Genomic DNA, 26,075 nt, shown 5'->3' with positions numbered 1-26,075 from the left:
TAGATCTCAGAGGTGGCATTGCCCAGAGATGGGTAATGAGGGTGCTCCCTCTAGATTGGAAATGCTGTCGGCCCAACAGGAAAGAAAAGCGCTACACCAGTCACCATCTTAGCATTTTGTACTACCTGGAGAAAATCAACACATACAAGGCTCATCGTGTCTATGTTCATTTAATGTCATAGGTGTCTTCAGCAAGCTGCATTCTTCATACAGGTCCACACTCAGAGGGGTTGACAGATGGGGTGGAGAGAACCCTAAAGGTCAGGCCTGTGTCTCTGCCCACTTCTCTTGTCCTCCAAACACTCAGGATCACAGCTTGTGGGGGCTGGGCTATGGAGGGCTCCAAATTCTTGTCACTCTATACAGTAGGAGAGACAGAGATGAGGCTTAGAAAAGATTTCCAAACTGCAGCAAGAGAAAATTGAGATTTGCCAATTATTAACACCTTTGTCTTCTCCCGCTTTCTCTCTATTCCCGCTCATATCTTTGGGGTGACTGTTTTGAGGCAGGATCTACGTAACCTAGCCTGAGGCGGTGGTTTAAATGAGGATGGCCCCCAAAGACTCACATGTTTTAATACTTAGCCCAGTTGTTGGAACTCTTTAGGAAGGATTGGGAGGTGTGGCCCTGATGGGGAGGGGTGTCATCAGAGGCAGGCTTTGAGGTTTCAGAAGCCCATTCCCAGTTAGCTCTCTTTGCCTGCTAAGGATACAGACTCTCATACTCCAGTTCTGTGTGCCTGCAGCACGTGCCTGATGCCATGTACTCACGCTCTGAAACTAAGCCTCCAGAAAACTGTTTCTTCTACAAATGGTCTTGCCATGGTGTCTTATCATGGCAATGGAGGTATTTATTAAGACACCTGGCTTCAGATGTGTGGTCCTCATGCTTCAGCCTCCCAAATGCTGGGGTACAGGTGTGTGCGCCATTCCCAGCATGCTGGGTTTTGCTGCTTTTGGTATTTTCCATCACAATTGTCTTGTTTTGTTTTTATGTGCTAGGGCCTTGACATGTATCCCCAGATGGGCTAGCCTAGAACTCACATGTAGTCCAGGCTAGCCTGAATTTTACAGAGATCTGCCTGCCTCTGCTTCTGAGTGCTAGAATTAAAGGCATATGACACCAGTCCAGCCTGGATTTTTTGTTTGTTTGTTTTGTTTTTCTTTTCAATGTTTGAATTTGTAATTTTTTAAGCTTTATCTCAAGACTCCATTTCTTTCTCTTTTAAATTTGATTAATTCATTTGTGTGTTTGTACAGGTTCATGTATGTGCCTGTGTTGTGTGTGATGTATGTGTACAGGTCAAGCTCTTATGGGGGGCTGGGGATCTGAACTCAGGTCCTCTTGCCTGTTCAACATACTAACTGAGCCATTTTTCTTTTATCTCTGTAACCCTGGCTTTCCTGGAACTCACTACATAGACCAGGCTGGCCTCTAACTCACAGAGACCTGCCTGCCTCTGACTCCCTAGTAAATTCTTTTTCTTTTTAACAAACCTTCTCCACATGCTGTTTTCTTCCCCACCTCTCTCCTGTCTCCTTTTCCCTCTCCATTTTCTGCACTTCAGTCCTTTGTCACTCACCTGTCACCAGCCCCAAAACAGCTGTGCTTTAGAAATCCTTCCTATGGAAACAAAGTATTTCTGGCCAAGCTTGCTTTCTCTTTTTTGAAAGTGGACCATATTGCAGGAGGTAGTGTGGCAGAATGGCCTAAGGTACTGTATGTGTGTATGTATGTATACATGTATTTAAAAACATATACATTTTATTATATGTGTGTAGGTGTTTTACCTGCATGTATTGTTTGTGTACTGTGTGTGTGGTACCCATGAAGGCCAGAAAAGGGCATTGGATTCCCTGGGACTGGAGTTATAGACAGTTGAGAGCTGCCACGTGGGTGCTGAGACTCAAACCTGGGTCCTCTGAAAGAGCAGCTGCACTTTTAACTGCTGAGCAGTCTCTCCAGCCCTGGCCCTAGACTTAGAAATAAACTGTGCTGCCTGGGGATTCAGGGGAAGAAGAGAGCTGCTATCATGCATTTGATTGACAAGGTTCCCACAGACTTGCCCTGAAGCCGCTGTCCTTCCCTAGATATCAGTTCTTTACGGCGTGGGTAATACTGTCTCAAGCACATAAGTCACAACCATGGAAGGGGATATTTAATTTATTTTTTCCTTTATTTTTGGTATTATAAATCGAATATAGGGTCTTAATCTTTTATTGAGCCTCTATTTGTTTGTTTGTTTGTTTTTTCAAGACAGGGTTTCTCTGTGTAGCTTTGGAGACTGTCCTGGAACTCTCTCTGTAGACCAGACTGGACTCAAACCCATAGAGATCTGCCTGCCTCTGCCTCCTGAGTGCTGGGATTAAAGGCTTGTGTACCACCAACGCCTGGCTTGAGTCTCTTTTTTAATTACTAATTTAGTAATGCAAGAAGTGCATTTCAAAATGTATTTTGTTCTTCTTGAGGGGAGAGGTTCCGAGACAAGGTTTCTCTGTACAGCAGTCCTGGCTGTCCTGGAACTCACAGGCTGGCCTTGAGCTCACAGAGATCCATCCACCTGCCTCTGCCTCCCGAGTGCTGGGATTAAAGCCACCACATTTGGCTGTGAACTCCTTCTGTAGCTCAGGCAGGTCCTGAACTTGCTATCTGTTTATATCAGCCTCCTGAGTAGCCCTGGCTAGAGGTGGATAATTTACTTATTTGTCTATTGATTACATTTATATGTAATATAAGATTACATATAAACCGAGCAGTGGTGGCATACTCTAATCCCAGCAGAGGCAGGGGGATCTCTGTGAGTTTGAGGCCAGCCTGATCTACAAGACTAGTTCCAGGCCCACAAGACTACAAGACTAGCTTCCAAAACCACAGAGAAATCCTGTCTCGAAAAGCCAAAAAAAAAAAAAAAAAAAAAAAATTACACATAAATGTACACACACACACACACACACACATATGTAAGAGGGATACACATTATATTACATATAAATATATCACATACACACACACACATATATAATATTACATATATGTAAGGGGATAACGCATATGTGGGTCCTGAGACAGAGCTCAGGTCACAGGACTCAGAGGCAAGTGCCTGTAACAGCTAAGCCAGCTCACCAGTGGAAAGTGGGTAAGTTAGAGACACTCAGGACTGCAAAACTGGACTGTGCTGCTTTAGAAGAGAGAAACTCAGAGATCGATCTGATGTCATGTGGACAGACGGCCATGAGTGCTAGGGATCAAGTGAGGCTGTGGCAATGGCTGGGACCTCTTTGCTTCAGCTTCCTTTGTTTGTTAATATTATTTTTTTTAAAAAAAAAGATTTGTTCATTTTTTGATGTGCATGAATGTTTTGCTTGCATTTATGTATGTGTACCATGTGCTTGCCTGGAACCTGTAGAGGTTGAAGAGGTCATTGAACCCTCTGGAACTAGAGTTGGAGATGGCGTGCACGAGCATGTGGGTGCTGGGGACTGAGCCCAGGTCCTGTGACAGCCACCTCTCCAGGCCTGCTTTGGCTTTCCCTTGCAGGGCATTCCATTCTGTAAAGTCAGAGGTTGCACTCACCTAGTAGTCAGGGCGAGACATGCTTCGCTGGTTTGCATAGGGATTTTGGGTGTAATTGGCAGCCCCTGTCCTGACTTTGGGGAAGATGCTATTGTCTCCTCCAAAGTTGCTGAAGCTGGAGTTGCTGAAGCCGGAGTTGCTGAAGCCGGTTTGCTGCATTCGTATATTCCTAAATTCTTCATCAATCAACTTTTGCTCCTCCACATTCTTCTTTTTCCTCTTTGAGCTGTAATCAGTAAAATGAGTTAGGACCTAACGATGGTAACAACATTTCTTGAAGGAGTTTTTTTTCTCTGTGTCCCTGAGTGTCCTGAAACTCACTATGTAGATCAAACTGACCTTGAATTCAGAGATCTGCCTGCCTGTACCTTCCAAGTGTTGGGATGGAAGGGTGTGCCATCATCCCCAGGCCCACATTAGCATTACATGTGTGTTTCATTTGATTAATAGAAGTGAAAGAGAAACCATGCCTTATGACACCAGCAGAATAAATGTCTACAGAAACATGCAGTGAGTGAGATGAGGTCAGCATTCCAAGGTCTTAGGAAAGGAAAAAGGAGCCCAAGGAGATGCCTCTGCTGTCAAAGTACTTGCCACAGAAATGTGAGGACCTGAGTTGGGATCCCTAGAGCCCATGAAAACGTCAGGTGGGCATGGAGGCCTGCCTGTCATTCTAGCACTTGGAAAGAGGGTACCCAGGATAGAGATCTGTGGAGTAAGCTAGATAGCCTCAGTACCCATCTTGTGAGCTCTGATATAACTGAGAGACCCTGCCTCAGCTAGCAGAGGAGCCCATGGCAGAGGAAGTTTCCTGACAGCGACCCTGGGCCTACAGAATCACTTGCATGCATAGTACCCACACTAGTAAATATGTGTTTACACAAATAGACACAAACCACACAATATGGAGAAAAAGAAATAGGGTTTGGCAGGGTGATAGGGCTGGTTGGGGCACTTCAAGGGCCTCTAGTGTGGGAATTCTAAGTCAAGTGTAAGCATTTGTACTCACAGAGGCATCATCCCACCCCACTCAGATTATACACTTGCTTGTTTTCCTGCCCATGGGCCACAGTCCCACTTCCCAGACCGAGAGAGCAGGGACAGCTGTATCTATGATGCAGGTCACTCCCAGCTTTAGTCACAACGGGAATGTCATTCACCCAGTGCCTTGGATAGCTACCTAGTTTACACTGGTCTCTCCTCTGGAGTAGCAAAGGCTCCACCCCTTCCCTAGGGACTGCGCAGGGAGGCAAAGATTTCATGTTTCATGTGGTTGGGCTCTTCAGCAGGGTGGAGAAGCCTTGATACAAATCTGTCACAAGGCTGCACAATTCTATAGTTAACTCTGGTCCCTGAAGGGCCAGAAGAGTCAACCAGCTACCTTAAGAAAAGAGGATGTAGACTTGCTCCAAAACCAGGAATGTTCTGCCCCCTTTCCTAGAAGTGAGAAACTAGGTATTGTAGGGAATGCCCATGTGGCTGATACTAATTTTACTCTGGGAAGGGTTAACATCAAAATGAAAAAAAAAAAAAAAACTCAAAAAAACAAAACATCAACAATAGACTAAGAACCAAATATCTCAGGCAGTGGTGGTGCATGTCTTAAATTCCAGTGCTAGGGAAGCAGAGGTGAGTTTGATGCCAACCTGGTCTATCAGTGAATTCCAGGACAGCCAGGGCTACACAGAGAATCCGTGTCTTGAAAAACAAAACAAAACAAAACGAACCCTCTACAGTTATAGCAGGAAATGGCCAGGACATGTTACCAGAATGTAAGGTCTGAGCTACATGTAATGGGGAATAGTAGCTGCTTTTCACAATGTGGGCCCCACTGAACACATGTAGAGGTGAAGAGGGTCTTAGCATCCTTCTTCTGCAGCATTGCTAAATATTGCTGAGAAAGAGCCACAGAGATAACCTTACTTTCTTAAGACCCAAGCTTTCTACAGAGGTTGCTTTGGGACCATGTTGAGGTTGCTTTGTGCCATTCAGCAGAGCTCTAGGCAGGGGAGTGGTTCGGGGGGAAGTTGTATTTGACAGCATCAGTGGAATTAAGTATGTGTGTTTTGAGACTGTGTCGTAGAGCCCAGGCTGGTCTGAAGCTCTTTGTGTAACCAAGGGTGACCTGGGACTTCTGAGCGCTCTGCCTCTGTCACTTGAGCTGGGATGAGAAGGAGACATCACCACATCTGGTTTGTGCATCACCACATCTGGTCTTTCTGCAGGCTATGCCGGCATTCTACCAACTGAGCCCCAGCCCCAGTCCTGGATTTTGTCTTGGTGAGGTAGGATCTCATGCAGTCAAGACTGGCCTCAAACTTGCTATGTAGTTGAGGTTGGCCCTAAACTCTTAATCCTCTTAATTCCTTAATCCCTAAACTCTGACTTCACTTTCCAAGTACGGAGTATAAGTGTGTATAGCCATGCATAAATGAGTTAAATGGTGCTAATGGAAAGTTGTTTTTTCTGTTGTTTGAGACAGGGCCTCTCCACATAGCCCTAGCTGGTCTCAAACTCACAGAGATCCACCTGCCTCTGCCTCCTGAGTACTGGGATTAAAGGGACTCACCTGGCCCCAGTGAAGTTATTAATGCCATAGAAAACTGATTGTTGGGTCTGATTAGTATGAAGCAAAAATAAAACTGAACAAAAAATTAAATCATAAAGGATATGTATATACTATCACTTAAAAAGGTAAAATTGGGTAAGGGCTAGAATGATATTCAATGGTTAAGAACACATACTGCTCTTGGAGAGGACCCAAGTGCAGGTCCCAGCATTCAGGCTGGGTGACTCACAACTATCTATAACTCCAGCTCTAGGGGGTATGATATTCCCTTCTGAATTCCCTGAGCCCCTGTACTCACATGCACTTATACAAACATACATAAATAAATGTATACATAAAGTACTTATACATACTTACATAAAAATAATAAACATAAAACTTTAAAAAGAAAGAAAATAATTAAAACAGAAAATCCAATTGTAGGGGAGAGGCCTCCCTTGCTTTCTCCTCCTCCTCACCCATGAGAATGTTTGGAAAACAGTTTAAATAGCAGTATCTCTCCACCCCATACCTCACTGAGACGATAAGAGCAATCAGCAAGATGAGAATGAGAGCTCCGGCAACGGTACCCACAATGGTGAGGATCAGCTGGAACTCTGAAAGGGAAAAGACAAGAGCAGTGTCCTGGTTAGTTTTAACTGCCAACCTGACACAACCTCGCCTGGGAAGGGGGTCTTAATGAGGCATTGTCTAAACTGGATTAGCCTATGTGGTGTGTTTGGGGCTGAGGTTGTCTTGACCGTTAATGGCTATAGGAAGACCTAGTCCGCTGTGGGAAGAACCATTTCCTAGACAGGGGGTCCTGAGCAGTAAGAAAGCTGCAAGAGAGCAGCAGCAAAGATCCATGTGTTCATTCACTATTTGCTCTTGACTGTGGATGCAAAGCTTTGAGTTCCTGCCTCGATTTCCTCATGATAACAGATTGTAACCTGGAATTATGAACCAAACAAAGCTTCTGGCCAGGGTATTTGACTCAGCAACAGAAATAGAACTGGAACAAATAGCCCCCTGCCAATTGGGTCCTGCTGTCTACTGCACAGTGTGAGCTCCAGCAGTTCCTGTCTCCCAGCCCTGCAGAGAGGCACACAGGGCAGGTGCTCATCTGTTGCCACCCCCTCCCCCTCCGTGTCCTCATGCCCTAACCACGTCCTAACATCAGGTTGTCTGCAGTGCACAGTCATCACATGCAGGCTTTCCAGTTACGAAACCACAAATACAGAAGGAAGAGGCTGATGGCGGCAAGGTCTTCCTGGGCCATGTTGGGTGGAAGGTGTCACCAAGGTCTACACCTCCTCTCCATCTCTCCTGCCACTGCCTGCCCTTCATATAGCTCTCCCTTTTCATAAGCCAGGGGTCTGGATGGGCATTATACAGTTTACAAGGGGGAGTCTGTTAATACCTACACTCTTCCACCTCAGACAGGGCTATAGACCTCTTGTTATATAGCCCAGGATGGACTTAAACTCACAATGGTCCTCCTGCCTCAGCATCCCTTGTACTGAGATTACCGACATTCAATACTATGCCTGGCTGCTATGGACTCTTGGAATATGACCATAAGAACAGTCTGTGAACATAACATACACACCAGTTCCAAACACTTAACCCATAAAACATTGGAAAACTCATTAATGGCTGGCTGTGGTAGTGCACGCCTTTAATCACAGCACTCTGGAGGCAGAGGCAGACGGATCTCTGTGAGTTCAAGGCCAGCCTGGTCTACAGAGCAAGTTCTAGGATGGCTAGGGTTGTAACACAGAGAAACTCTGTCTTGAAAACAACAGCAACAACAACAAGGAACTAAATATAATGGTTGTGAATGTCTCCTCTGGTCTGGAGTGGGTTCAGAGGCACCAGCTCACCCCCAGGTCTGAGTTCTGTTATTCCTAACAGCAGAACTGTTGCTGCCCATCACCTAAGGGTAAGTGTGGGATTTGGGACCCAGCAGACAAGCTCCAAGCCTAGTTTCTCTCAGTGAATGAAGGAAGACTGCAGTGGAATGAGCTGTAGTCCACATGTGTTTCTCGGATGTTTAGTAACTTAGGGTGTCTATACTCACGGTCTTTGCAATCCCTGCCACTATAGCCGAATGGACACCTGGAACACAGTCACAATAGGAAGTCACATTAAAAAACTTGTGGGGAGGGTGCAGGAGTTCCCACCGATTTCCATTCTCCCCTCCCATCTGACTTTCATTCTGTCCTGCCTTGCTTGCTCTTTCTGTTATCTTCTTTATGATATCGTGTTTCCAAGAGAGTATTCCATGTGGTTCTGCTATGGTGACATGTACTCAATCCAATGTGGCCTCCTTTGCCACAGACTGAACATAGCCTCTTCTGAACTCCAGGAAGGCCTGGCAATTCAGGTGAAGCTGAACCCAAGAGGCATGGATGGAGTAGCGTGGACTCTCTCAAGGGGCAACCGGTGAACAAGGGCATATTACTCATATTTAGTTTTGTTTCTGACACATTTCTAACTGTTGTATGATAGGCCCTACCCACTGTGGTTCCTAGAGATACAGGATGCTCCAAACTCTTGGATGATGATGACACAGTGACGTGCTAAACCCGCCAACTCATGCCAGCTTGCCAGCTTTCCGATACTAAACCTTCACATGTGCTTCAAGCTCTAGCATGGCTATCCTGTGAAAAGATAAAGATGGAGCGATTTCTTACTCTTTGCACGTCCCATCAGCAGCTTTCTGGTAGCCTGGCATGCACACACACTCTGGTGCTGCGTTATTGTTCTTTAAGCCTTGCTTCCCTTCCTCTGCATTGCAGGACTCAGGAAACTCTACAGTTACAAAATAAATTGATTTCAATGTCATTATCAGAAACAATACCTTTTTAAAAAAAGTGTGTGTGTGAGAGAGAGAGAGACAAAAGAGTGTGTGAGAGAGAGACAGAGAGAGAGAGAGAGAGGGAGGACATATTCCACGGCACATTGTGTGAAGTCACAGAGTCAGTTCTCTCCCTCCATCTTTACCTGGTTTGGGGAATAAACTCTAGCTTGCTCAGCAAGTGCATTTGCTGGTTGCATCATCTCACCAGTCCAGAGATGACATGGGGCAGCATACAATTTTGTACATTGGTCTTTCTAAGTAAAATAAAGATGTGTCTCTTGTGAAGCTGTCCTAGGCAGCTCCCAGATCGTGGGAACTCAATAATCAGTCATGTAAGTATTTTGGAAATACAAGAAGTCAGGCGGTGGTGGCCCATGCCTTTAATCCCAGCACTTGGGAGGCAGGGACAGGCAGATCTCTGTGAGTAAAGACCAGCCTGGTCTACAGAGTAAGTTCCAGGACAGCCAGGGCAACACAGAGGACCTTGTTTTGAAACACCCTCATCCCCCAAAAGAAAGAAAATACTAGAGGAGAGAAAGTGAGAGTTGTGAACTTGTTTGGGAGCAGCTGGCACACTTACCAGCCAAACAATAAGGAGTTAGTTTGTTTGGCCTTTTCAGCCCAGGTTTGCACTGGCATTGGAGATTGTCCTGGCAGTTGTCTGCATTCTTTACACAGTTGTAAAAGTCACATGTATCTTGTTCTGTGAGAGACATAAACAGTTAAACACACACACACACACACACACACACACACACACATACTGAGCAAGGCCATATGATTCATGAAATCATTTGCCTCCCTCCCTCTCACACTCTACTCTCCATCCAATATCATTTGATTTTTGATGGGTTCAAGCTTCCTCCTATGCGATGGTGCTAATTCTTGTTCGCATGGTTGCCATGAGAATAGAGTGAGCTAATGTAAATGACAGTGCTCACATAGGAGCCTCAATAAGCCTGCATTCTTTTGTTCTTCTGTAGATACAGTTAAATGTTAGCCTAAGGACACTACTTTTTTCTTTCTTTTCTTTCTTTCTTTCTTTCTTTTTTTAAGGTTTTTGTTTGTTTGATTTGGTTTTAGTTTTTTGAGATAGGGTTTCTCTGTGTAGCTCTGGCTGTCCTGGAACTAGCAGAGATCTGCCTGCCTGCCTCTGCCTCCCGAGTGCTAGGATTAAAGGCATATTTCATTATGCCCAGCTTTTGACATTACGTTTAAAATTTTTTAAATGTGTGTGTGTGTGTGTGTGTGTGTGTGTGTGTGTGTGTGTGTGTGCGCGTGTGTGTGTGCGCGCGCGCGCGTGAGTTGCCATATGTGCAGGTTCCTACCGAGGACAGATGAGGGTGTTAGATTCTCTGGAGCTGGAGTTTAAGGTATTTGTTAGGCCCCTGACAAGGTTGCTGGGATACAATCTCCAGTTCAGTTTTCACAATTAAACAGTGTTAATAACCGCTGGCCATGTCTCCAGCCCCTGACTCTTATTCCCTAAGCCAGAGAATCCTCTGGAAGGCTCTAAGCAGGAACATGCCACGAGAGAACAGCCTTCCAAGAATGCTATCTAACTGGATTGCAAGCACTGGGTGAGAGGATGGGTGAGAGAGTGGAGTGGGGCAGAGGACGGAAGGAGCTAGAGAAGTGGCGTTCCTCTCTAATAAAGCGTCCGAGGTGCAACAAACCCCTGCAGCTTGAGAACATGTCTGTCCTAGTTCAGGAGACCATTGCCCGATGAAACACCACGACCACAGGGCAAGAAGGGAGAGAAGGGTTTATTCAGCTTATACTTCCACATCAGTGCTCACCACCAAAGGAAGTCAGGACAGGAACTCAAGCAGGGCAGGAGCCTGGAGGCAGGAGCTGATGCAGAGGCCCTGGAGGAGAGCTGCTTACTGGCTTACTCTGCATGGCTGTGCAGCCTGCTTTCTTATAGAATCCAGCACCACCAGCCCAGGGGTGGCAGCACCCACAACAGGCTGGGCCCTCCCCCATCAATCACTGATTAAGAAAATGTCCTCTAGGCCTGCCTATAGCCAGATCTAATGGAGGTGTCTTCTCAACTGAGTCCCTCCTCTCTGATGACTTCAGCTTGTGTCATGTTGGCATAAACCTAGTCAGTACAACCTCCAATCCAAAACCCAGAGAAAAAGAAGGCCCAGAAGATAATATATTTTGTGACCTGAAGAGCAGGAAACTGAGGCACTGGCTTCCGTCTGCAGCAGATGTCCATCTCTAGACATCAGTTTGTGGTTCTTAGTAATCTATTTAAGAGCACATGACTGGTTTCAGGGTGGAGGGAGATGTTCAGAGATGATAAAAACAAGAAACCTGCAGTTGGGGGTAATCCCCAAGATTATCCTGAGAAATGCATTAGTTGTTGTTAGCTGCTGATCTGATGGGGAATATTCTTCTGTACATATGTTTGTCTTATTGGTTGATGAATAAAACACTGATTGGCCAGGCAGGATGATAGGTAGGACTAGGAGACAAGGAGAATTCTGGAAAGTGTAGGCAGAGAGGAGTTGTCATGTGATTCCAGGAAGTGGTGTAGCTGGCAGAATCAGAATATAAGCAGGGACAAACAGGAAATTGTTCTCTTCTCTATGGAGATGTTGCAGGCAAAGGAGTTGCAGGTCCAGCATTCCCAGTAAGGCAAGACCACATGGAATTACTTAGATTGATATAAATGAGTTAATATTAAGACAGAGCTAGCCAATAAGAAACACTAGTCACTGGCCAACAGTTTTGTAATTAATATAGCATCTGTGTGTTTCTTTGGGGCAGAGAAGGGTGACGGGACCTGCTGGGCCAGCTGGGCCAGAAACCTCACATTACACCGATCACCTGTGCTCAGTGCCCATGCTGAGGGGGACTCTCAACTTCATCATATGTGTGCTAAGCCCTATCTAGGTTATGGCAATATGAACTGTGACTCTAGACAAAATTCTGATCCCAAGAAGAAACAGATTGGTGGATAGCTGTGGAAGGTAGGTAGAAACAGATTGGTGGGTAGCCGTGGTGGCCCCTTAGGAGAGCTTTGTCATGTTGACAAGAGTCTTTGTAAAGCCCCAACAAAAGAGGAAAAATGTTGGGAAACTCTAAGAGAACATGTTTATTTATGTTGTGAGAAACAGAATTAGGGGTTGGGGAGATGGCTCAGTCAATAAAGTGCTTGCTGTGCAAGTATGAGGACCCGAGTTCTGTCCTGAGCACCCACATAAAAAAGCCAGGCATGGTGGTATGGCACAGCTGTTTGACAAATCCCGCAAAGTTGAGCAGTATGATGGCCACTGGGACACTTTTGGTTTTCATCTGTATCTACTGCATACTTGGGAGACTTTTAGTATTTGTACAATTTTTTTTTTTTTTTTTTTTTTTTTTTTGAGACAGGGTTTCTCTATAGCTTTGGAGCCCATGCTAGAACTTGCTCTGTAGTTCAGGCTGGTCTCCCAGTTCACTGAGATCTGCCTGCCTCTGCCTCACAGGTGCTGGGATTAAAGGTGTGCCACACCATCACCCAGCTATATTTGTACAATTTAAGAATATTGGATTAATGGAAAATTTCTTATGAATCATTTATGCCTTCTTCCAGGAGTATTGCTTCTCAGATTCCCCAGAAAGTCCTGAGCACACCACCCCTCCCTCTTCTAGGGAGACATCCTTATCGACTTGAAGGTCTTCCTTATGCCTTAGAGGTTATAACACACATAAAGAAGCCAGAGATCTCTTTATGAGGCTGAGACACTCTTGAAACATCTGTCGCTGTGCTTACAAAGGGACAAGATATTCAAAACAAAGTAAACTCAAATGAGTCAACAATATGGGGAGTTGGCTACAGTTCAGATTGCAAGCCTCTTTCTACTATATGCTCAGGTGATTACGTGGTATATACAACAACAAAATTAGACTAGCTGGTTACTTCTGTCCTACACAGAGACTTCTACTGATGGGCAAAGGATGATGTAGGAAAATGGTAAAAGTATTTTATAAAGATATAAAATATAAACATTGTATTGTGCCAGAATTTGAATAATAACTACAGCTGCTTTGGATATTTTTTGGGCACTCTGACCATTAAGAGTTAATAATACACTGCTTGGGAAATGGCAGTATTCCCAGGATGGCTTGAAGTTTGTTTTGGTCTAGGGTCCTTGTACCCACAGCAGCTACCAGCCTGAGAACAGGATGTTATATGCCTCCAGATTCTTAAAAATTGGGTTATGTGTGTTGGAGAGGTGGTTTAGAGGTTAAGAGCACTAGCTGTTCTTCCAAAAGTCCTGAGTTCAATTCCCAGCAACTACATGGTGGCTCACAACCATCTGTAATGAGATCTGGTGCCCTCTTCAGGCCTGCAGGTGTACATGCAGGCAGAACACTGATGTATAATTAATAAATAAAACTTTTTAAAAAATTGGGTTATGGGGTTGATGAGTAAAAATGGTTATGAACAGTAACTATCAAGGATGCCAAAACTTGAGGGAAAAATGATTGGATATGATAACTCTGTTTTGTCATAGTTTATTAATGATGACTAAAAGATGAATAAGAGAAAATGCTAAAGACATGTTCAAAAACAAAAATGGTATCTATGTTTTTGGAACAACATGAATGTATCCCCACTTACTAAATTTTGTATAAATAAAGAAGTACTCTGGCTGTTAGTTAGGCAGCAAGATTCTCCTGACCACCATGGCTTGGCTCATTTCCTTTCTTCACCTACCCCTTACATCCTCTGCTGGGACCTGTATCCCTACAGCCAATGTGCTTCTTCTCTGCCCTCTCCTAAAATGAAACTAAGAAATGTCCCATGTCTGATTCCTCCTGTTACCACTCTTGCATATACCCATCCTCAGACCCTGTCCTCATCTGGAGCTGGACTCCAGCAGTGGGGCCCACTTATAAAAAAAAAAAAAATCCAGGCATGATGATGTCCACTTATAAAATAGAAAAAGCTAGGCATGGTGGTGCCTACTTGTAATTCTATCTCTGGAGAAGTGGAAATAGAGGGTCTTTGGGGGCTCACTGACCAGCCAGCCTAACCTAATCAGTGAGTTCAAAGATAAGTGAGACCCTATCTTAAAAGAGGTAGACTTCTGGTGGAACACATGACTAGCATCCATGAGGTCCTAGGTTTAATCCCCAGCAGGGGGATAGCCTGAACTCACGGAGGGTGGCTCCTGAGGGACAACACCTGGGTTGACTTCCAGAACTCTCTCTCTCTCTCTCTCTCTCTCTCTCTCTCTCTCTCTCACACACACACACACACACACACACACACACACACAGAAATTAGCTTTGCAAACTAGATCAGAAAGGTTCTAATTGGTAAAAAGCAAAAATATGGGGCTGGAGGGATGGCTCAGCAGTTAAGGGCACATGATGGTCTTCCAAAAGACTGGACTTCAGTTCCCAGCACCCACACCAGGCAGTTGTTACTCCAGCTCCAAAGGATCAAACACCTCTGGCCTCTTTGGGCACTTGCACTCATGTGCACATTACATATATAATTATAAATAAATAAATAAATAAAATATTTTTAAAAGGAAATTTGGATTTCCTGGTTGGTGGTGGGGCACACCTTTAATCCCAGCACTCAGGAGGAAGAGGCAGGAGGATCTCTCTAAGTTCGAGGCCAACCTGGTCTATAGAGTGAGTTCCAGGACATCCAGGACTGTTACACACAGAAACCCTGTCTCGAAAAGTGAGGGGTGGGGATTTGGAGACAGCAATCCATCTCTTGACTTGTCCCCTTCTCACATATAATGGAAAGCTTAACAAAAAGTTAGATCTTTAGGCAAATGTCAAGTAAAATCATTAACACTTACCAGCGTAGGCCACAACCTTACTGCCTTCAATGTTCCCTTTAATTGCAGCAGATATAGTATTTTCATTTTGAGCTGTGCTTTCATCAAACATATTTACTACTGATACGTAGACAGTCTTATCAGCAGCACGCACTATAGATCTCGCTGACAGAGAAGAGGAGGTACTAAAAATGAAATAAAGATGTCCGTAATGAATCAAACTGAAGAGTTAACACATAGTATGTAAACTTCCCTGATGTTCAAATCTCTTGACTTCTTGTCCTAGCTCCACAACTATAGATCACACATGAAGGTTCAGGCAATACAGTGTCAAATTTTCAGCCTGGTGGCTTCTATTTGACATGTATTCAGAGAAACCACAATGAGAACAATGGTCTACTAAAGGCATTTGGAGTTCTAAAGCCAGGGATTGATGAGGTATGATCTGCAACCAAAGGATCCAACCAAATTAGTTCATATGATTGATGGGGGATGTCCTTTTGTATGTTGTGAATATATATGCTTCTCTTATTGGTTGATGAATAAAGCTGTTTTGGCCAATGGACAGGCAGGATTTAGCCAGGTGGAAAATCCAAACAGGGATAGAGAAAGGTAGGAGGCAGAGAAAAGGAGACACCATGTAGCTACCAGGAAGGTAGGATACCTGGGCATCCTCTGTTAAGCCAAGACCATGTGGAGATATACAGATTAATAGAAATAGGTTAATAGTTAAGAGAGAGCTAGCCATTAAGAAGCCTGAGCCATTGGCCAAGCAGTTTATAAGTAACATAAGCCTCTGTGTGTTTATTTGGGACTAGACAGCAGTGGGATCTGGTGGGACAGAAACTTCTATCAACATATGGCGCCCAATGTGGGGCATGAACCCATGACCCTGAGATTAAGAGTCTCACACTCTACCCAATGAGATAGCCAGGCTCTTTTTTTTTTTTTTTTTTTTTTGAGAAAAGTGCTGAGAGATTGGCAAGAAGGAGCAAGCCACACCCACACCTTACCTCTTCAGCATCTAAGCAGACAAGAGAGCAAGTTCCTGTTTCTGCCTTCCTCTCTCTGCCTGGCCATCTCCTTCCTGTCTGTCTGTACAGACCTCTAGACCTTTGAGGTTAGCTAGTGGTAAGCTTCATTCTCTGACCTTCATATAGGCTCTATTTGTACAAACAATATATCACCACATATGATGGTATGGTGGCCTGGTCCATGTGAGCAAAATGCTGGGCAACCATTAACAGCTTTCCTTTTCCAGACCACATCTGCTCACTCTGGCCTGAGTCAGTATGGTATTAGAGGCATCCCTGAGGCATACAATTCCCTCAGTAGTGGTCTGGCAAGCCATATCTTCTTGTGTGTGTGTGTGTGTGTGTGTGTGCGTGTGTGTGCGTGTGTGTGTGTGCGTGCATATGGAAGCCAGAGACTGACATCAAGTGTCAGTTGCTCTCCAACTGAATATCATTACTTTAGTTGCTTGGTCAATAAGTACATTGTGTTTATGAGGGAAAAAAAAACTCATAATAGAAAACTACTTTAGCTCTTAGCAGGCTGTTCCCAAGATCTGAGAAAGCTTGCCTTGTTGGTCATTACGTTTCTTTTTTGGAGGGGAGGGGTCACTACATTTTCTTTACAATAAGTTTTATTTTATTTTATTTTTGTGTATGGGTGTTTTTCCTGGATGTATATCTATATACTGCATGCATGGCTGGTACTCACAGAGGCCAGAAGATGGTGTTAGATACCCTGGAACTGGAGTGAGCCACTATGTGGGTGCTGGGAACCAAACCTGGGTCCTTAGAAGGAACAGTCAATGCTTTTAACCACTGAGCCCCTCACTTCCTTTTAACTTCTGTCTTGGGCCTTTTCTCATGGACTGGATTCTCTTACATAGCAGCATCATGAGTTCCCTTATTCACATCCTCCTTCATGTCTGGAGTTACATTGTTTTTTACATACTGAGAGAACTTTAATTTTTTAAAAATTATGGTGTGTGTGTGTGTGTGTGTGTGTGTGTGTGTGTGTGTGTGTGTGTGTGTCTGTCTGTCTGTCTGTCTGTCCATGAGTGTTACAGAACACATATGGAGGTCAGAGCACAACTTTCTAGAATTCTGGGGACCCAACCCAGGTCATCAAGGTCATCAAGTGCCTTCTCCCACTGAGCCATCTTGCTGGCCCAACAACTGTTTCTTATGTTTTCATCTTCTTCCCTCATATAATCTGCAACATCCTGTTGCAGGATCATGACCAGGGACTCATCTGGAACTGCCATGGATGGACAAGCCTCATCCACAGCTCCTTTCTGGGCCCCAGAACTTTATTATCAGTTGCCATTTTGGCAACAAGCACCCAACAGCCAGTGAAAGCCTTAGCTGACCATCAATGCTTTCCACAATGCATTCCCTTCCAACTACCCCGACTCTCCTTTGTAGACCTTGGTCATGCCAAACCTGCTGAGAAGCCCATGGGCCAGCAACAGACAAGCCTATAGTTTTCACACAGTATCTTGGTAGCTCATGAGCACAGGCTGTTATACCCTTTCCATCCATCATAAGCAATCTGAAAGATGCTATCCCTGTCAGCTATATGAGCTGTTGTACTTGTTTTTGTCCCGGAAAACCAATCATTTCTGAGCACAGCAGCCAGCTTTACCCTTTCCTAAATTCTCTTGTTTCCTAAAGTACCCTTTGTCTTTGTGACTTTAGCAAACTCGTCCTGCAACACCATGACTCTATATAGACTTGCAGGCCTGCCAGTGAAGGGGTAGGGACAGTCCATCTTAGGACACAGTCTCACTGAATCTGGAACTCACCAATTTAGCTAGGCTGGATGGCCAATGAGCCCCAGGGATCCACCTGCCTCCACTTCTCAAGCACTGGGGAGCCTCACAAACATGGACCAGTGAGGGGAGGCTTTTTACATGGCTACTGGGGATCCAAACTTCACTACTTGTGCTTGTGGGCAAGCTCTTTACCAACTGAGTCATCTCCCCAACCTGTGACTTAACACAGGATGGCTCATGACATGGGAGCTCAAGAGAAGAGCAGAAGTGAAACAAAGATATGCTGCCTTCAAAGTAGCTCACTGGTTCAGAGCACACTTACCTCACTTTAAGAATTATAGTTTGTCCGAAACCAAAATCTGTCTTATTAAATACACCTGCAAACTGTGGAGAATAGATGCAATAACAAAGTGAAATTTTAAAAATTATATTCTAGGTTTAAACATTGCTTTCCTTCTCTATTCCCTCCCTTCCCTTTCCCTCCCTTCCCCCTTCCTCCCTCCCCTCCCTCCCCTCCCTTCCCCTCCTTCCCTTTCCGTTTCCCTCCCTCCCTCCCTCCCTCCCCTCCCTTCCCCCTTCCCTCCCTCCCCTCCCTTCCCCTCCTTCCCTTTCCGTTTCCCTTCCTCCCTCCTCCCCTCCCTCCCTCCCTCCCTCCCTCCCTCCCTTCCTTTCTTCCTTCCTGAGACAGGGTTTCATGTAGCCCAGGTTGTCCTCAAACTTACTATGTAGGCAAGGATGACCTTAAACTCCTGATCCTCCTGCCTCCACCTCTGAAATGCTGGGATTACAGGTTTGTACCACCACACCCAGATGGTACACTGCTGCAGATGAGACCTAGGAGCAAGTGTTCTACCGGCTAAGCTATGTACATATTAGGCAACTACTCTACTGCTGAGCCTTTCGTTTTACATTTATATAATATATGTATCCGTTTATTTTGTGGTTCTAGGAATTGAACCCAGGGCCCTGTACATGCTAGGCAAGTGTTATACCACTGTGCCATATGCTCAATCCAATTCTTTCTAAAATATATCAGGTTGATCAGGTTGGCCTTGAACTCACTCTTCAGTCCAGGCAAACCTTGAACTTGTGGTCCTCTTGCCCAGCCTCCCAAGTAGTTGGATCACAGGTCTATGCCCCAACCCCCAATTTATTTACAGAAATAGGAACATTGAACTTAGTATCCTAGGCACAATGCTCAGCAGAGGATCTGGAAATCTCTATGTAAAGACACCTAGCTGCATAGTAAACAGACCCTGGGAGATGTCTCATGGCTTGAGCTGGGACTGACACATAAGGTCTGTTGAGAAGGGGATGGCCTCTGCTTTCCTAATTATGCTCCAGAGACTGTCAAGGGGGTCTGAAATACCCCTTTTGGATTAAAATCTCTTTGAAACCAGGCATGGTACTTCATGCCTATAATCCCAGCATTCAAAAGGCTGAGACAGGGGGATTACCATCATTTGAGTTCATCCCCAGTTATATAGTGAGTTCCAGGCCAGTCTGGAATACAGTGTGAGACCTTTTCCCAAAACACTGAAAAGGGCCCTGAGCAGGACGCAGCAGGTCAAAGTGACCCCAAATCTGAGTTAAATCCCTAGGACCCACATTGGGTACTGGAGCTTGAGAGGTGGCTCAATGGTTAAGAGCACTGTCTGCTCTTGCAGAGGTCCTGAGTTCAATTCCTAGCAACCACAAGGGAGCTTGCAACCGTCTGTAATGGGATCTGATGCCCTCTTCTGATGTTCTGATGTTCATGAAGAGGAGTACTCAAATACATGAATAAATTAATCTTAAAAAATAAAAGATGAGTAGATGGGTACAATGGTACACATCTGTAATCCCAACATTCTTTTCTTTGTTTTTAGAGTCAGGGTTTCTCTGTGTAATAGTCCTGGATATCCTATCCTGTCCTGGGACTTGTCAGGTAGACCAGGCTGGCCTTGAGCTCACAGAGATTAGGCAGCCTCTGCTTCCCTAGTGCTGGGCCTGGAGGTATGAGCCACCACCAGTGAATCCCAGCATTATTATGGTCAGATGGGAGGCAGAGAAAGGAGGACCTCCAGAAGCTGGAGGGCCAGCTAGCCTGGAAAACGCAGTGTGGCAGAAACAAGAGGCCATGCCTCAGCAAGGTGGGGGGAGAGCCAACTCCCGCATGCGACATACCCACACTCATGCACACACATACACAAATAGCAAAACATTTTTAAAAGAGCAATAACACAAAAACCCTCTAAAACTATATAAACAAAACACTCTTTGAAGTCATAAGAATGTTTCACTATCTCCTTGGCTCCCCAGGAATACCCAGCCCTGGCTGAGCTCAGGTGTCTAAACACAGGCTGACTGGATGCTGTGGAAAGTTTCCCAAACCCAGCAACTGTGGCTCCAGAATGGCTTTCCACAGTCCATTCCTTCCCTGCCAACACACTCGCTCCCAAAATAGAAATGAAGTGACATTTTCGTCACATTTTTGAAACTGGGGAGGGGAGGCAAAGTATCAGATATAGTTCCTCTATTACAGGTAAAAATAAGCCAGATTGGTATGGAAATTTATGCAAATCTGAACATATTAAAAAAGGAATATGTTTTTGTTTTTACCACTGAGCTACATCCCCCAGTCCAAAATAATGAATTATTAAGTTGTTATGCTCTGGGGTAAAACCCTAGGACTTTCTCATGCTAGAAAAGTACTCTACCACTAAGCCATAGCCCCAGAATGCTCTGAAATAATTTAAGACACCATTAGAGAGAGCTCTTGTCTACTCAAAACCCACCAATAGCTTCTATAACAGGCAGGCCCGCAGCATGCCAACGCTGCTCTCTGGAGGCCTGGTAGGGCTGTACGGGTGCTCTCTCAGGTGCACAACTGTTCAGTGGCTCAAGAATCCCAAGGGATGGATCTACATGCCCACCAGACAGGGTACACTTCACTTTGTCAAAACAGACACAGAAGACTGACCTCCCTGCCCCTCCCCCTCCCGCCTCCAGTGAAAAGGAAGATACTTCGTGTTTGGGAAAGTGGGAAACACTTACAAAGTTGACAACGACATAGTAAAAGTTTTGATAGGCCTCAGAGTGTTCATCTTCAAAGTTAAATGACGTCTCCACTTTCATGCTGATCTCTCCAGGGAATGTCTTTCCTGAAAATCAGGCAAACCCTTTCTGAGCTATTTAATGTTAATAGGGTTCCTTAAATTTTGTGTTTAAAATGTATGCTACTTTTCTTCTTTTTTCTCTTTCTTTTCTTTTTCATTTCCCCCTTTAGACATGGTCTCCCTGTGTAGTTCTGGCTACTGGCTGAAACTCCATTTGTAGGCTAGGCTGGCCTTGAACTCACAGAGAACTGACTGCTCTGCCTCCCGAGTGCTGGAATTTAGACATGCCAACATGTCTGCCTTTTTTAATTTTTCCTTTTTTAAATTTTGAATTTAATGCTCACTATTTAAAAGAGAAGGGTTTGGGGGGATCATTTATATAGAATAGATCCCCAGAAATTAGGTTATTAGTGTCAAAAATAGAAACTTTGGGAGATATGTCTCTAACTGTTGTGAGCAACATAGAGTACACACTTCATACACCACTGACCTGCTCTAGCAAGAAAAGTCATTTCTTATTCATGAAGCAGAACAAAAAGGAATCATTTAGATCAGTGGCTTTCAACCTGTGGGAGGTGATCCCTTTGGGGGCCAAATGACCCTTTCACAGGGGTCTCCTAAAGCTATCAGAAAACACAGAGATTTACATTACGATTCTTAACAGTGACAAAATTACACCTATGAAGTAGCAACAAAAATAATTTTATGGTTGGGGGGGCCACAGTGTGAAGCACCATATTAAAGGCTGGAAGCACTGGGAAGGTTGAGAACTGCTGGTTTAGATGGGCAGCCTTCGGGCTCCACACACCTATCGGTCTAAGCCAGCTTGTACTGAGGTGTAGTCAAAGTCTATTTCTGGAGCTGTGACAGCTCAGCTCAGGGACCCAGCCTGCTACCCTCTTCTGCCTCAGTGCCCCTGGACAAGGTCTTGCCATCATTTCCAGGGGCTCTGGCAACACTTGCTCTCACTTTGTATCTAGTACATTCCAGAGCAGCAGAAGGAAGGTTCTGCCCACACCAGACCTTCAGCCTAGCTTGCTTGCAAATCTGCTTTACTCTATCCCTACTCCCCCAGGATTGGCTGGGACAAAAAGCAAGAGACTCTCACCTGCCCCCTGGCTTTCTGTCCCTTTACTATCACTTTGAGATTCCGCTAAAGCCCACTTTAGATATGGATACAGGGCTCTGCTGTGGTTAGCCCTTGTAGCTTACCTTTTACACATGACAAGTTTTGATAGTAGTTGCCTTGTGGACACAAGCAGAAGTATTCAGAATGCAGTTTAACACAAGAAGCAGCTCCACAGGGGTTAGGCTTGCAAGGATCACTGGAACCTTAGATGGAGGAGGAAGACATTACAAATCCACAAGAATTCAACAAATATCTCCCAGTGACTCATATCTGCTCTTCACACTCTCCTTCTAGACACATTTGTTTTTCTTTTGAGATATGGGCTTACTGTGTAGCCTTGGCTGTCCTGGAACTTGCTATGGAGACAAGGCTGCCCTTGAACTTACAAATATCTGCTTGCCTCTGCCTCCCAAGTGCCAGGACTAAAGGTGTGAGCCACCATATCTGGTCTCCATACCCTTTCTGTATGACAATGCATGCTTAGGAGGGCTGGGCACAGTCTGTGTTTGTGTTGGTCTCTGGTGAAGACCAAGGCTGCAGTTTCAGAGCTGAGTGCTCCCTGACAGTAAAGGTAAGAGACTGGTGGACAGAGCCCTACTTGAGAAGAAAGGCAGCTTTCTAACAGTAGGGAGTCAAGGATCTTTGGAACTCTTCAGTACTCAGGGACGTCAGTGCCCACTTTTCTGCCACTAAGTAGAGCTCCACCAACCCTTTTCAGAATAAAGCAGCTTTTTACAGAATAGTGTGGCAATCACTACACAGGGCAGGATAGCAGAAAGTTCCAAAAGGGAAACTAGGTGTCATATTCTGATGAGCAGAGCTGACACATGTTCATGAAGATAGGAAAAAAGCTAGGCATAATGGCATACTCCTTTAATCTCAGCCCTCAGGAGGTAGACACAGGATCTCTTGGAAGTTTGAAGCCAGCCTGGTCTACAGTGCAAGTTTCAGGCCAGTCAGGGCTGCAGAGCAAGACTCTGTCTCAAAAGGAAGAAAGAAATAGAGGAAGAAAGGGAACAATAAAGGACAGAAAGTGCAGATTAACCCAGTGAACTTCCTCCCATTTAAGTATGAACCAAGATCAGGTTCATTCAGGGTAGAATGGCCTGGGCAACCCAGTGAGGTTCCTAAGGGGAGGAACTAGGGTGTGCTACACCCTTGGCTCTGTGAATGAGAATGCAGAATAAAGAATATTGCAATGGCTCCTGAACTTTGACCTAGGTTCTGGGCCAGGCACACATGTCTCAGGTCCCTTTTCCAGAGAGCTGGTGAGATTGAGGAAGGGACGTTCTTTAGGTGAGCAAATGGTGATCTTGTTTGGCCTTCCTTCCCTTCCCTTGTTTTTCAGAACCAGGGATTGAAACCAGGCCTTACCTCATGCATTCTAGGCAAGTACTCTACCACTGAACTATAGCCTCAGGTTGCCATTTTCCTCATCTCCATAGATTCTGGATATTTTTCAGAGAGCTTTTCTTTTCTTTTTCTTTTTTTTTTTCTTTTCTTTCTTTCTTTTTTTTTTTTTTTTTTTTTTTTTTTTTTTGGAGACAAGGTTTCTTTGTGCATTCCTGGCTGTCCTGAAACTAGCTCTGTAGACCAGGCTGTCTTTGAACTCAGAGATCCACCTGCCTTTGCTTTCTGAGTACCGGGATTAAGGCGTGCACCATCACTGCCTGGTATTAATTACAAAGTCTTAAGTGGGTCCACTGAAGCCAAGAGAAGTCATTTGCCTTATGCTAGACGACATGAGCAGCTCACACGGAACTGCTGTGGGGGAAGCAGGAGTGACCTGGAGAAGCTCCTGATCCTGAGTCCACAACAGCTGTCCACACAACAGCTGTGACCCCTCTGCCCTTCTATGCATAGAAGATTGAGGGGAGGCAGCGTCATCGACAGGCTGAGTTCTGTTGACTTAACCATCCATTTCTTAGATCTATCAAGGAAAACTTGGGAAATGATCAAAAGGATAGGGAGACACAAACTTACTCTCTTTGGGCAGGTCACTGTTTCCTATGGGCCCCATCTTCCTTCTCTGAGATTGGCACAGTAGATGTGAACTCTAAACTCTGAAGTTTGAGGAGTCATCCCAGACCAGGTTGGTAAATTATGGCTCATAAGCTGTAACTATGCTACCCTTTATTTTTATAAATAAAATTTTATTGGGATATTGCCAAGTTCACTCATTTTTACATTGGCATGGCTGCTTTTCTGTTAAAATGTCAGAAGTTAACAGTTTTAATAGAGATCTGTGTTGTCCACAAAGCCTAAGATATGTACTGTTTGTCTGTTACCAATAAACTTTGATGACACTTTAGTAGCATTGGCTTATGGCCAATTACACACAAATGGCTGTGTTGGGCCCTGGTCAGTCAGCAACCGTTTGAGGACAGCCATTGTTTGACTTCTTAACCCTCAGGCTCAAATTCAAAGGCTTGACTCAATTTCTAAATTGTGATCTACCACCATCCTTCCTGACTGACTCCGGGGTAGAATTGACTTCTTCCTTAAAGACTAGTGTAGCTGACAAGCCAGCATTTAGTCAAACCTGGTCTTTTTGGAGAACCTGAAGCTACTTCCAACTCTCCTATAGGTATTTTTCACAAAGAACAAACTCATAAAAAATATTCCATAGCTGGCAGGTAGCCTGAGGAGCAGGAAGGAAAAGGAGATGTAACTGATTGCTCACTTGGGGGCTCTTCTGTCATGACTGAACTTTGAGGTTTTTTTCCTGGCCATTTCCCTTCCTCTCCAGAACACACTGTCACATCACACCACTCAGTGTTGTGCACCCCCCAGTGAGGAGACTTTTAGGGATCACTCTTACTTGGATTTGTTACTGAAGAGTTAGTCTGTGGAGACTGGGATGTATTGGGGGACTGAGTTGTAGCATCAGGAGACCCAGAGGTCACAGGTGACTGAGTTGTAGCATCAGGAGACCCAGAGGTCACAGGTGACTGAGTTGTAGCATCAGGAGACCCAGAGGTCACAGGCAACTGAGTTGTAGCATCAGGAGACCCAGAGGTCACAGGCATCTGAGTTGTAACATCAGGAGACGCAGAGGATACAGGCACTTCAGTTGTAACATCAGGAGACCCAGAGGATACAGGCGTCTGAGTTGTAGCATCAGGAGACCCAGAGGACACAGGCGTCTGAGTTGTAGCATCAGGAGACCCAGAGGTCACAGGCGTCTGAGTTGTAGCATCAGGAGACCCAGAGGACACAGGCGTCTGAGTTGTAGCATCAGGAGACCCAGAGGATACAGGCGTCTGAGTTGTAGTATCAGGAGACCCAGAGGATACAGGCGTCTGAGTTATAGCATCAGGAGACCCAGAGGACATAGACGACTCAGATATAACTGCATTTTTTGTCTTACTGGCAGTACTTGAGGGAGAGGCTGTCATGATTTTGGTTGAGGGAACAAAGAAGACAAGTATCAGTGCATTGGATAAATAATAGCAATTACTGTCAGTTCTAATCAGTTCTCAACTTAGGAGTTTCTGAAAAAATAAATATATATGATTATGTTAAAAGTGGAAACACAGGACAACTTCTAAACACAAACAAATAAATTAAACAGACAAAAGTGGAAAATGTTATTGAAAACTCTGACACCTAATATTGCTTAGTGATAGCTGTGGAGAACTTAGTGTAGAACTGGGGTGATATTTGTTATGAACTGTACCAAGTCAGCAGAGGTAGTATATACCTGTGGAGGCCAGCCTGGGCTACATGAGGCCATGTCTTAAAAATGAAAATAAAATAAAAAAAAATAAATAATGCTGAACTAAGTACCTGAACTTTGGGGCCAGAGGGAAGAGGCTTGCTATTTCAAGGTCATCCTTTGCTACCTATCAAGTTTGGGGATAGCCTGAGCTACATGAAACCATATCTTAATGAAAAAAGAGATAAGTACCAAGTAATAGCAAAGTTTGTATCTATAGTTAGAAAATTGTCAATCTGTGTTTAATAAATTCCCATACAATTCAGAGGAAGAAAATAGAAAATACCACAAGGTGGCACTATCGCCACCAGGAAGTAGGTTTTTTTTTTTTTATATTTTAAGGCAACTGCTCCAGTTCTTCATTGAGTGGCAGTTTTCTCTATTAATAGACGTTAGAAGGGGAATTTTAGAAGGAAGTGTTTAAAGAATAATTAGATAGATTACATAGAAATATTTCATTACATCCTGATTAAAGTTCTTCCAGGCTTTTTATTTGTATTGTTTTGTTTTGTTTTGTTTTGTTTTGTTTTGAGACCGGTCTTGCTGTACAGTCTAGCTGGCCT

The 26,075-nt window shown here is 44.6% G+C and overlaps 1 protein-coding gene across 1 annotated transcript; it reads right to left on the bottom strand.

Annotated features, from left to right (window-relative positions):
• Positions 1 to 156: 156 nt before the first annotated feature.
• On the bottom strand, positions 157 to 25,141 carry Muc13 (mucin 13, cell surface associated; the record flags this gene model as incomplete). The annotated part of the gene is given in 11 exon segments (XM_051191619.1): positions 157 to 358; positions 3,574 to 3,799; positions 6,654 to 6,738; positions 8,202 to 8,239; positions 8,818 to 8,935; positions 9,559 to 9,687; positions 14,804 to 14,967; positions 17,890 to 17,951; positions 20,604 to 20,710; positions 21,878 to 21,997; positions 24,616 to 25,141. Coding segments are annotated over 10 exon segments (1,575 nt in total), but the record flags the coding sequence as incomplete, so codon positions are not given.
• Positions 25,142 to 26,075: the final 934 nt, after the last annotated feature.

This window comes from Phodopus roborovskii, unplaced genomic scaffold (genome assembly GCF_943737965.1).
Source record: "Phodopus roborovskii unplaced genomic scaffold, PHOROB, whole genome shotgun sequence".
NCBI lineage: Eukaryota > Metazoa > Chordata > Mammalia > Rodentia > Cricetidae > Phodopus > Phodopus roborovskii.
This window is presented reverse-complemented; position numbering and strand designations above follow the sequence as displayed.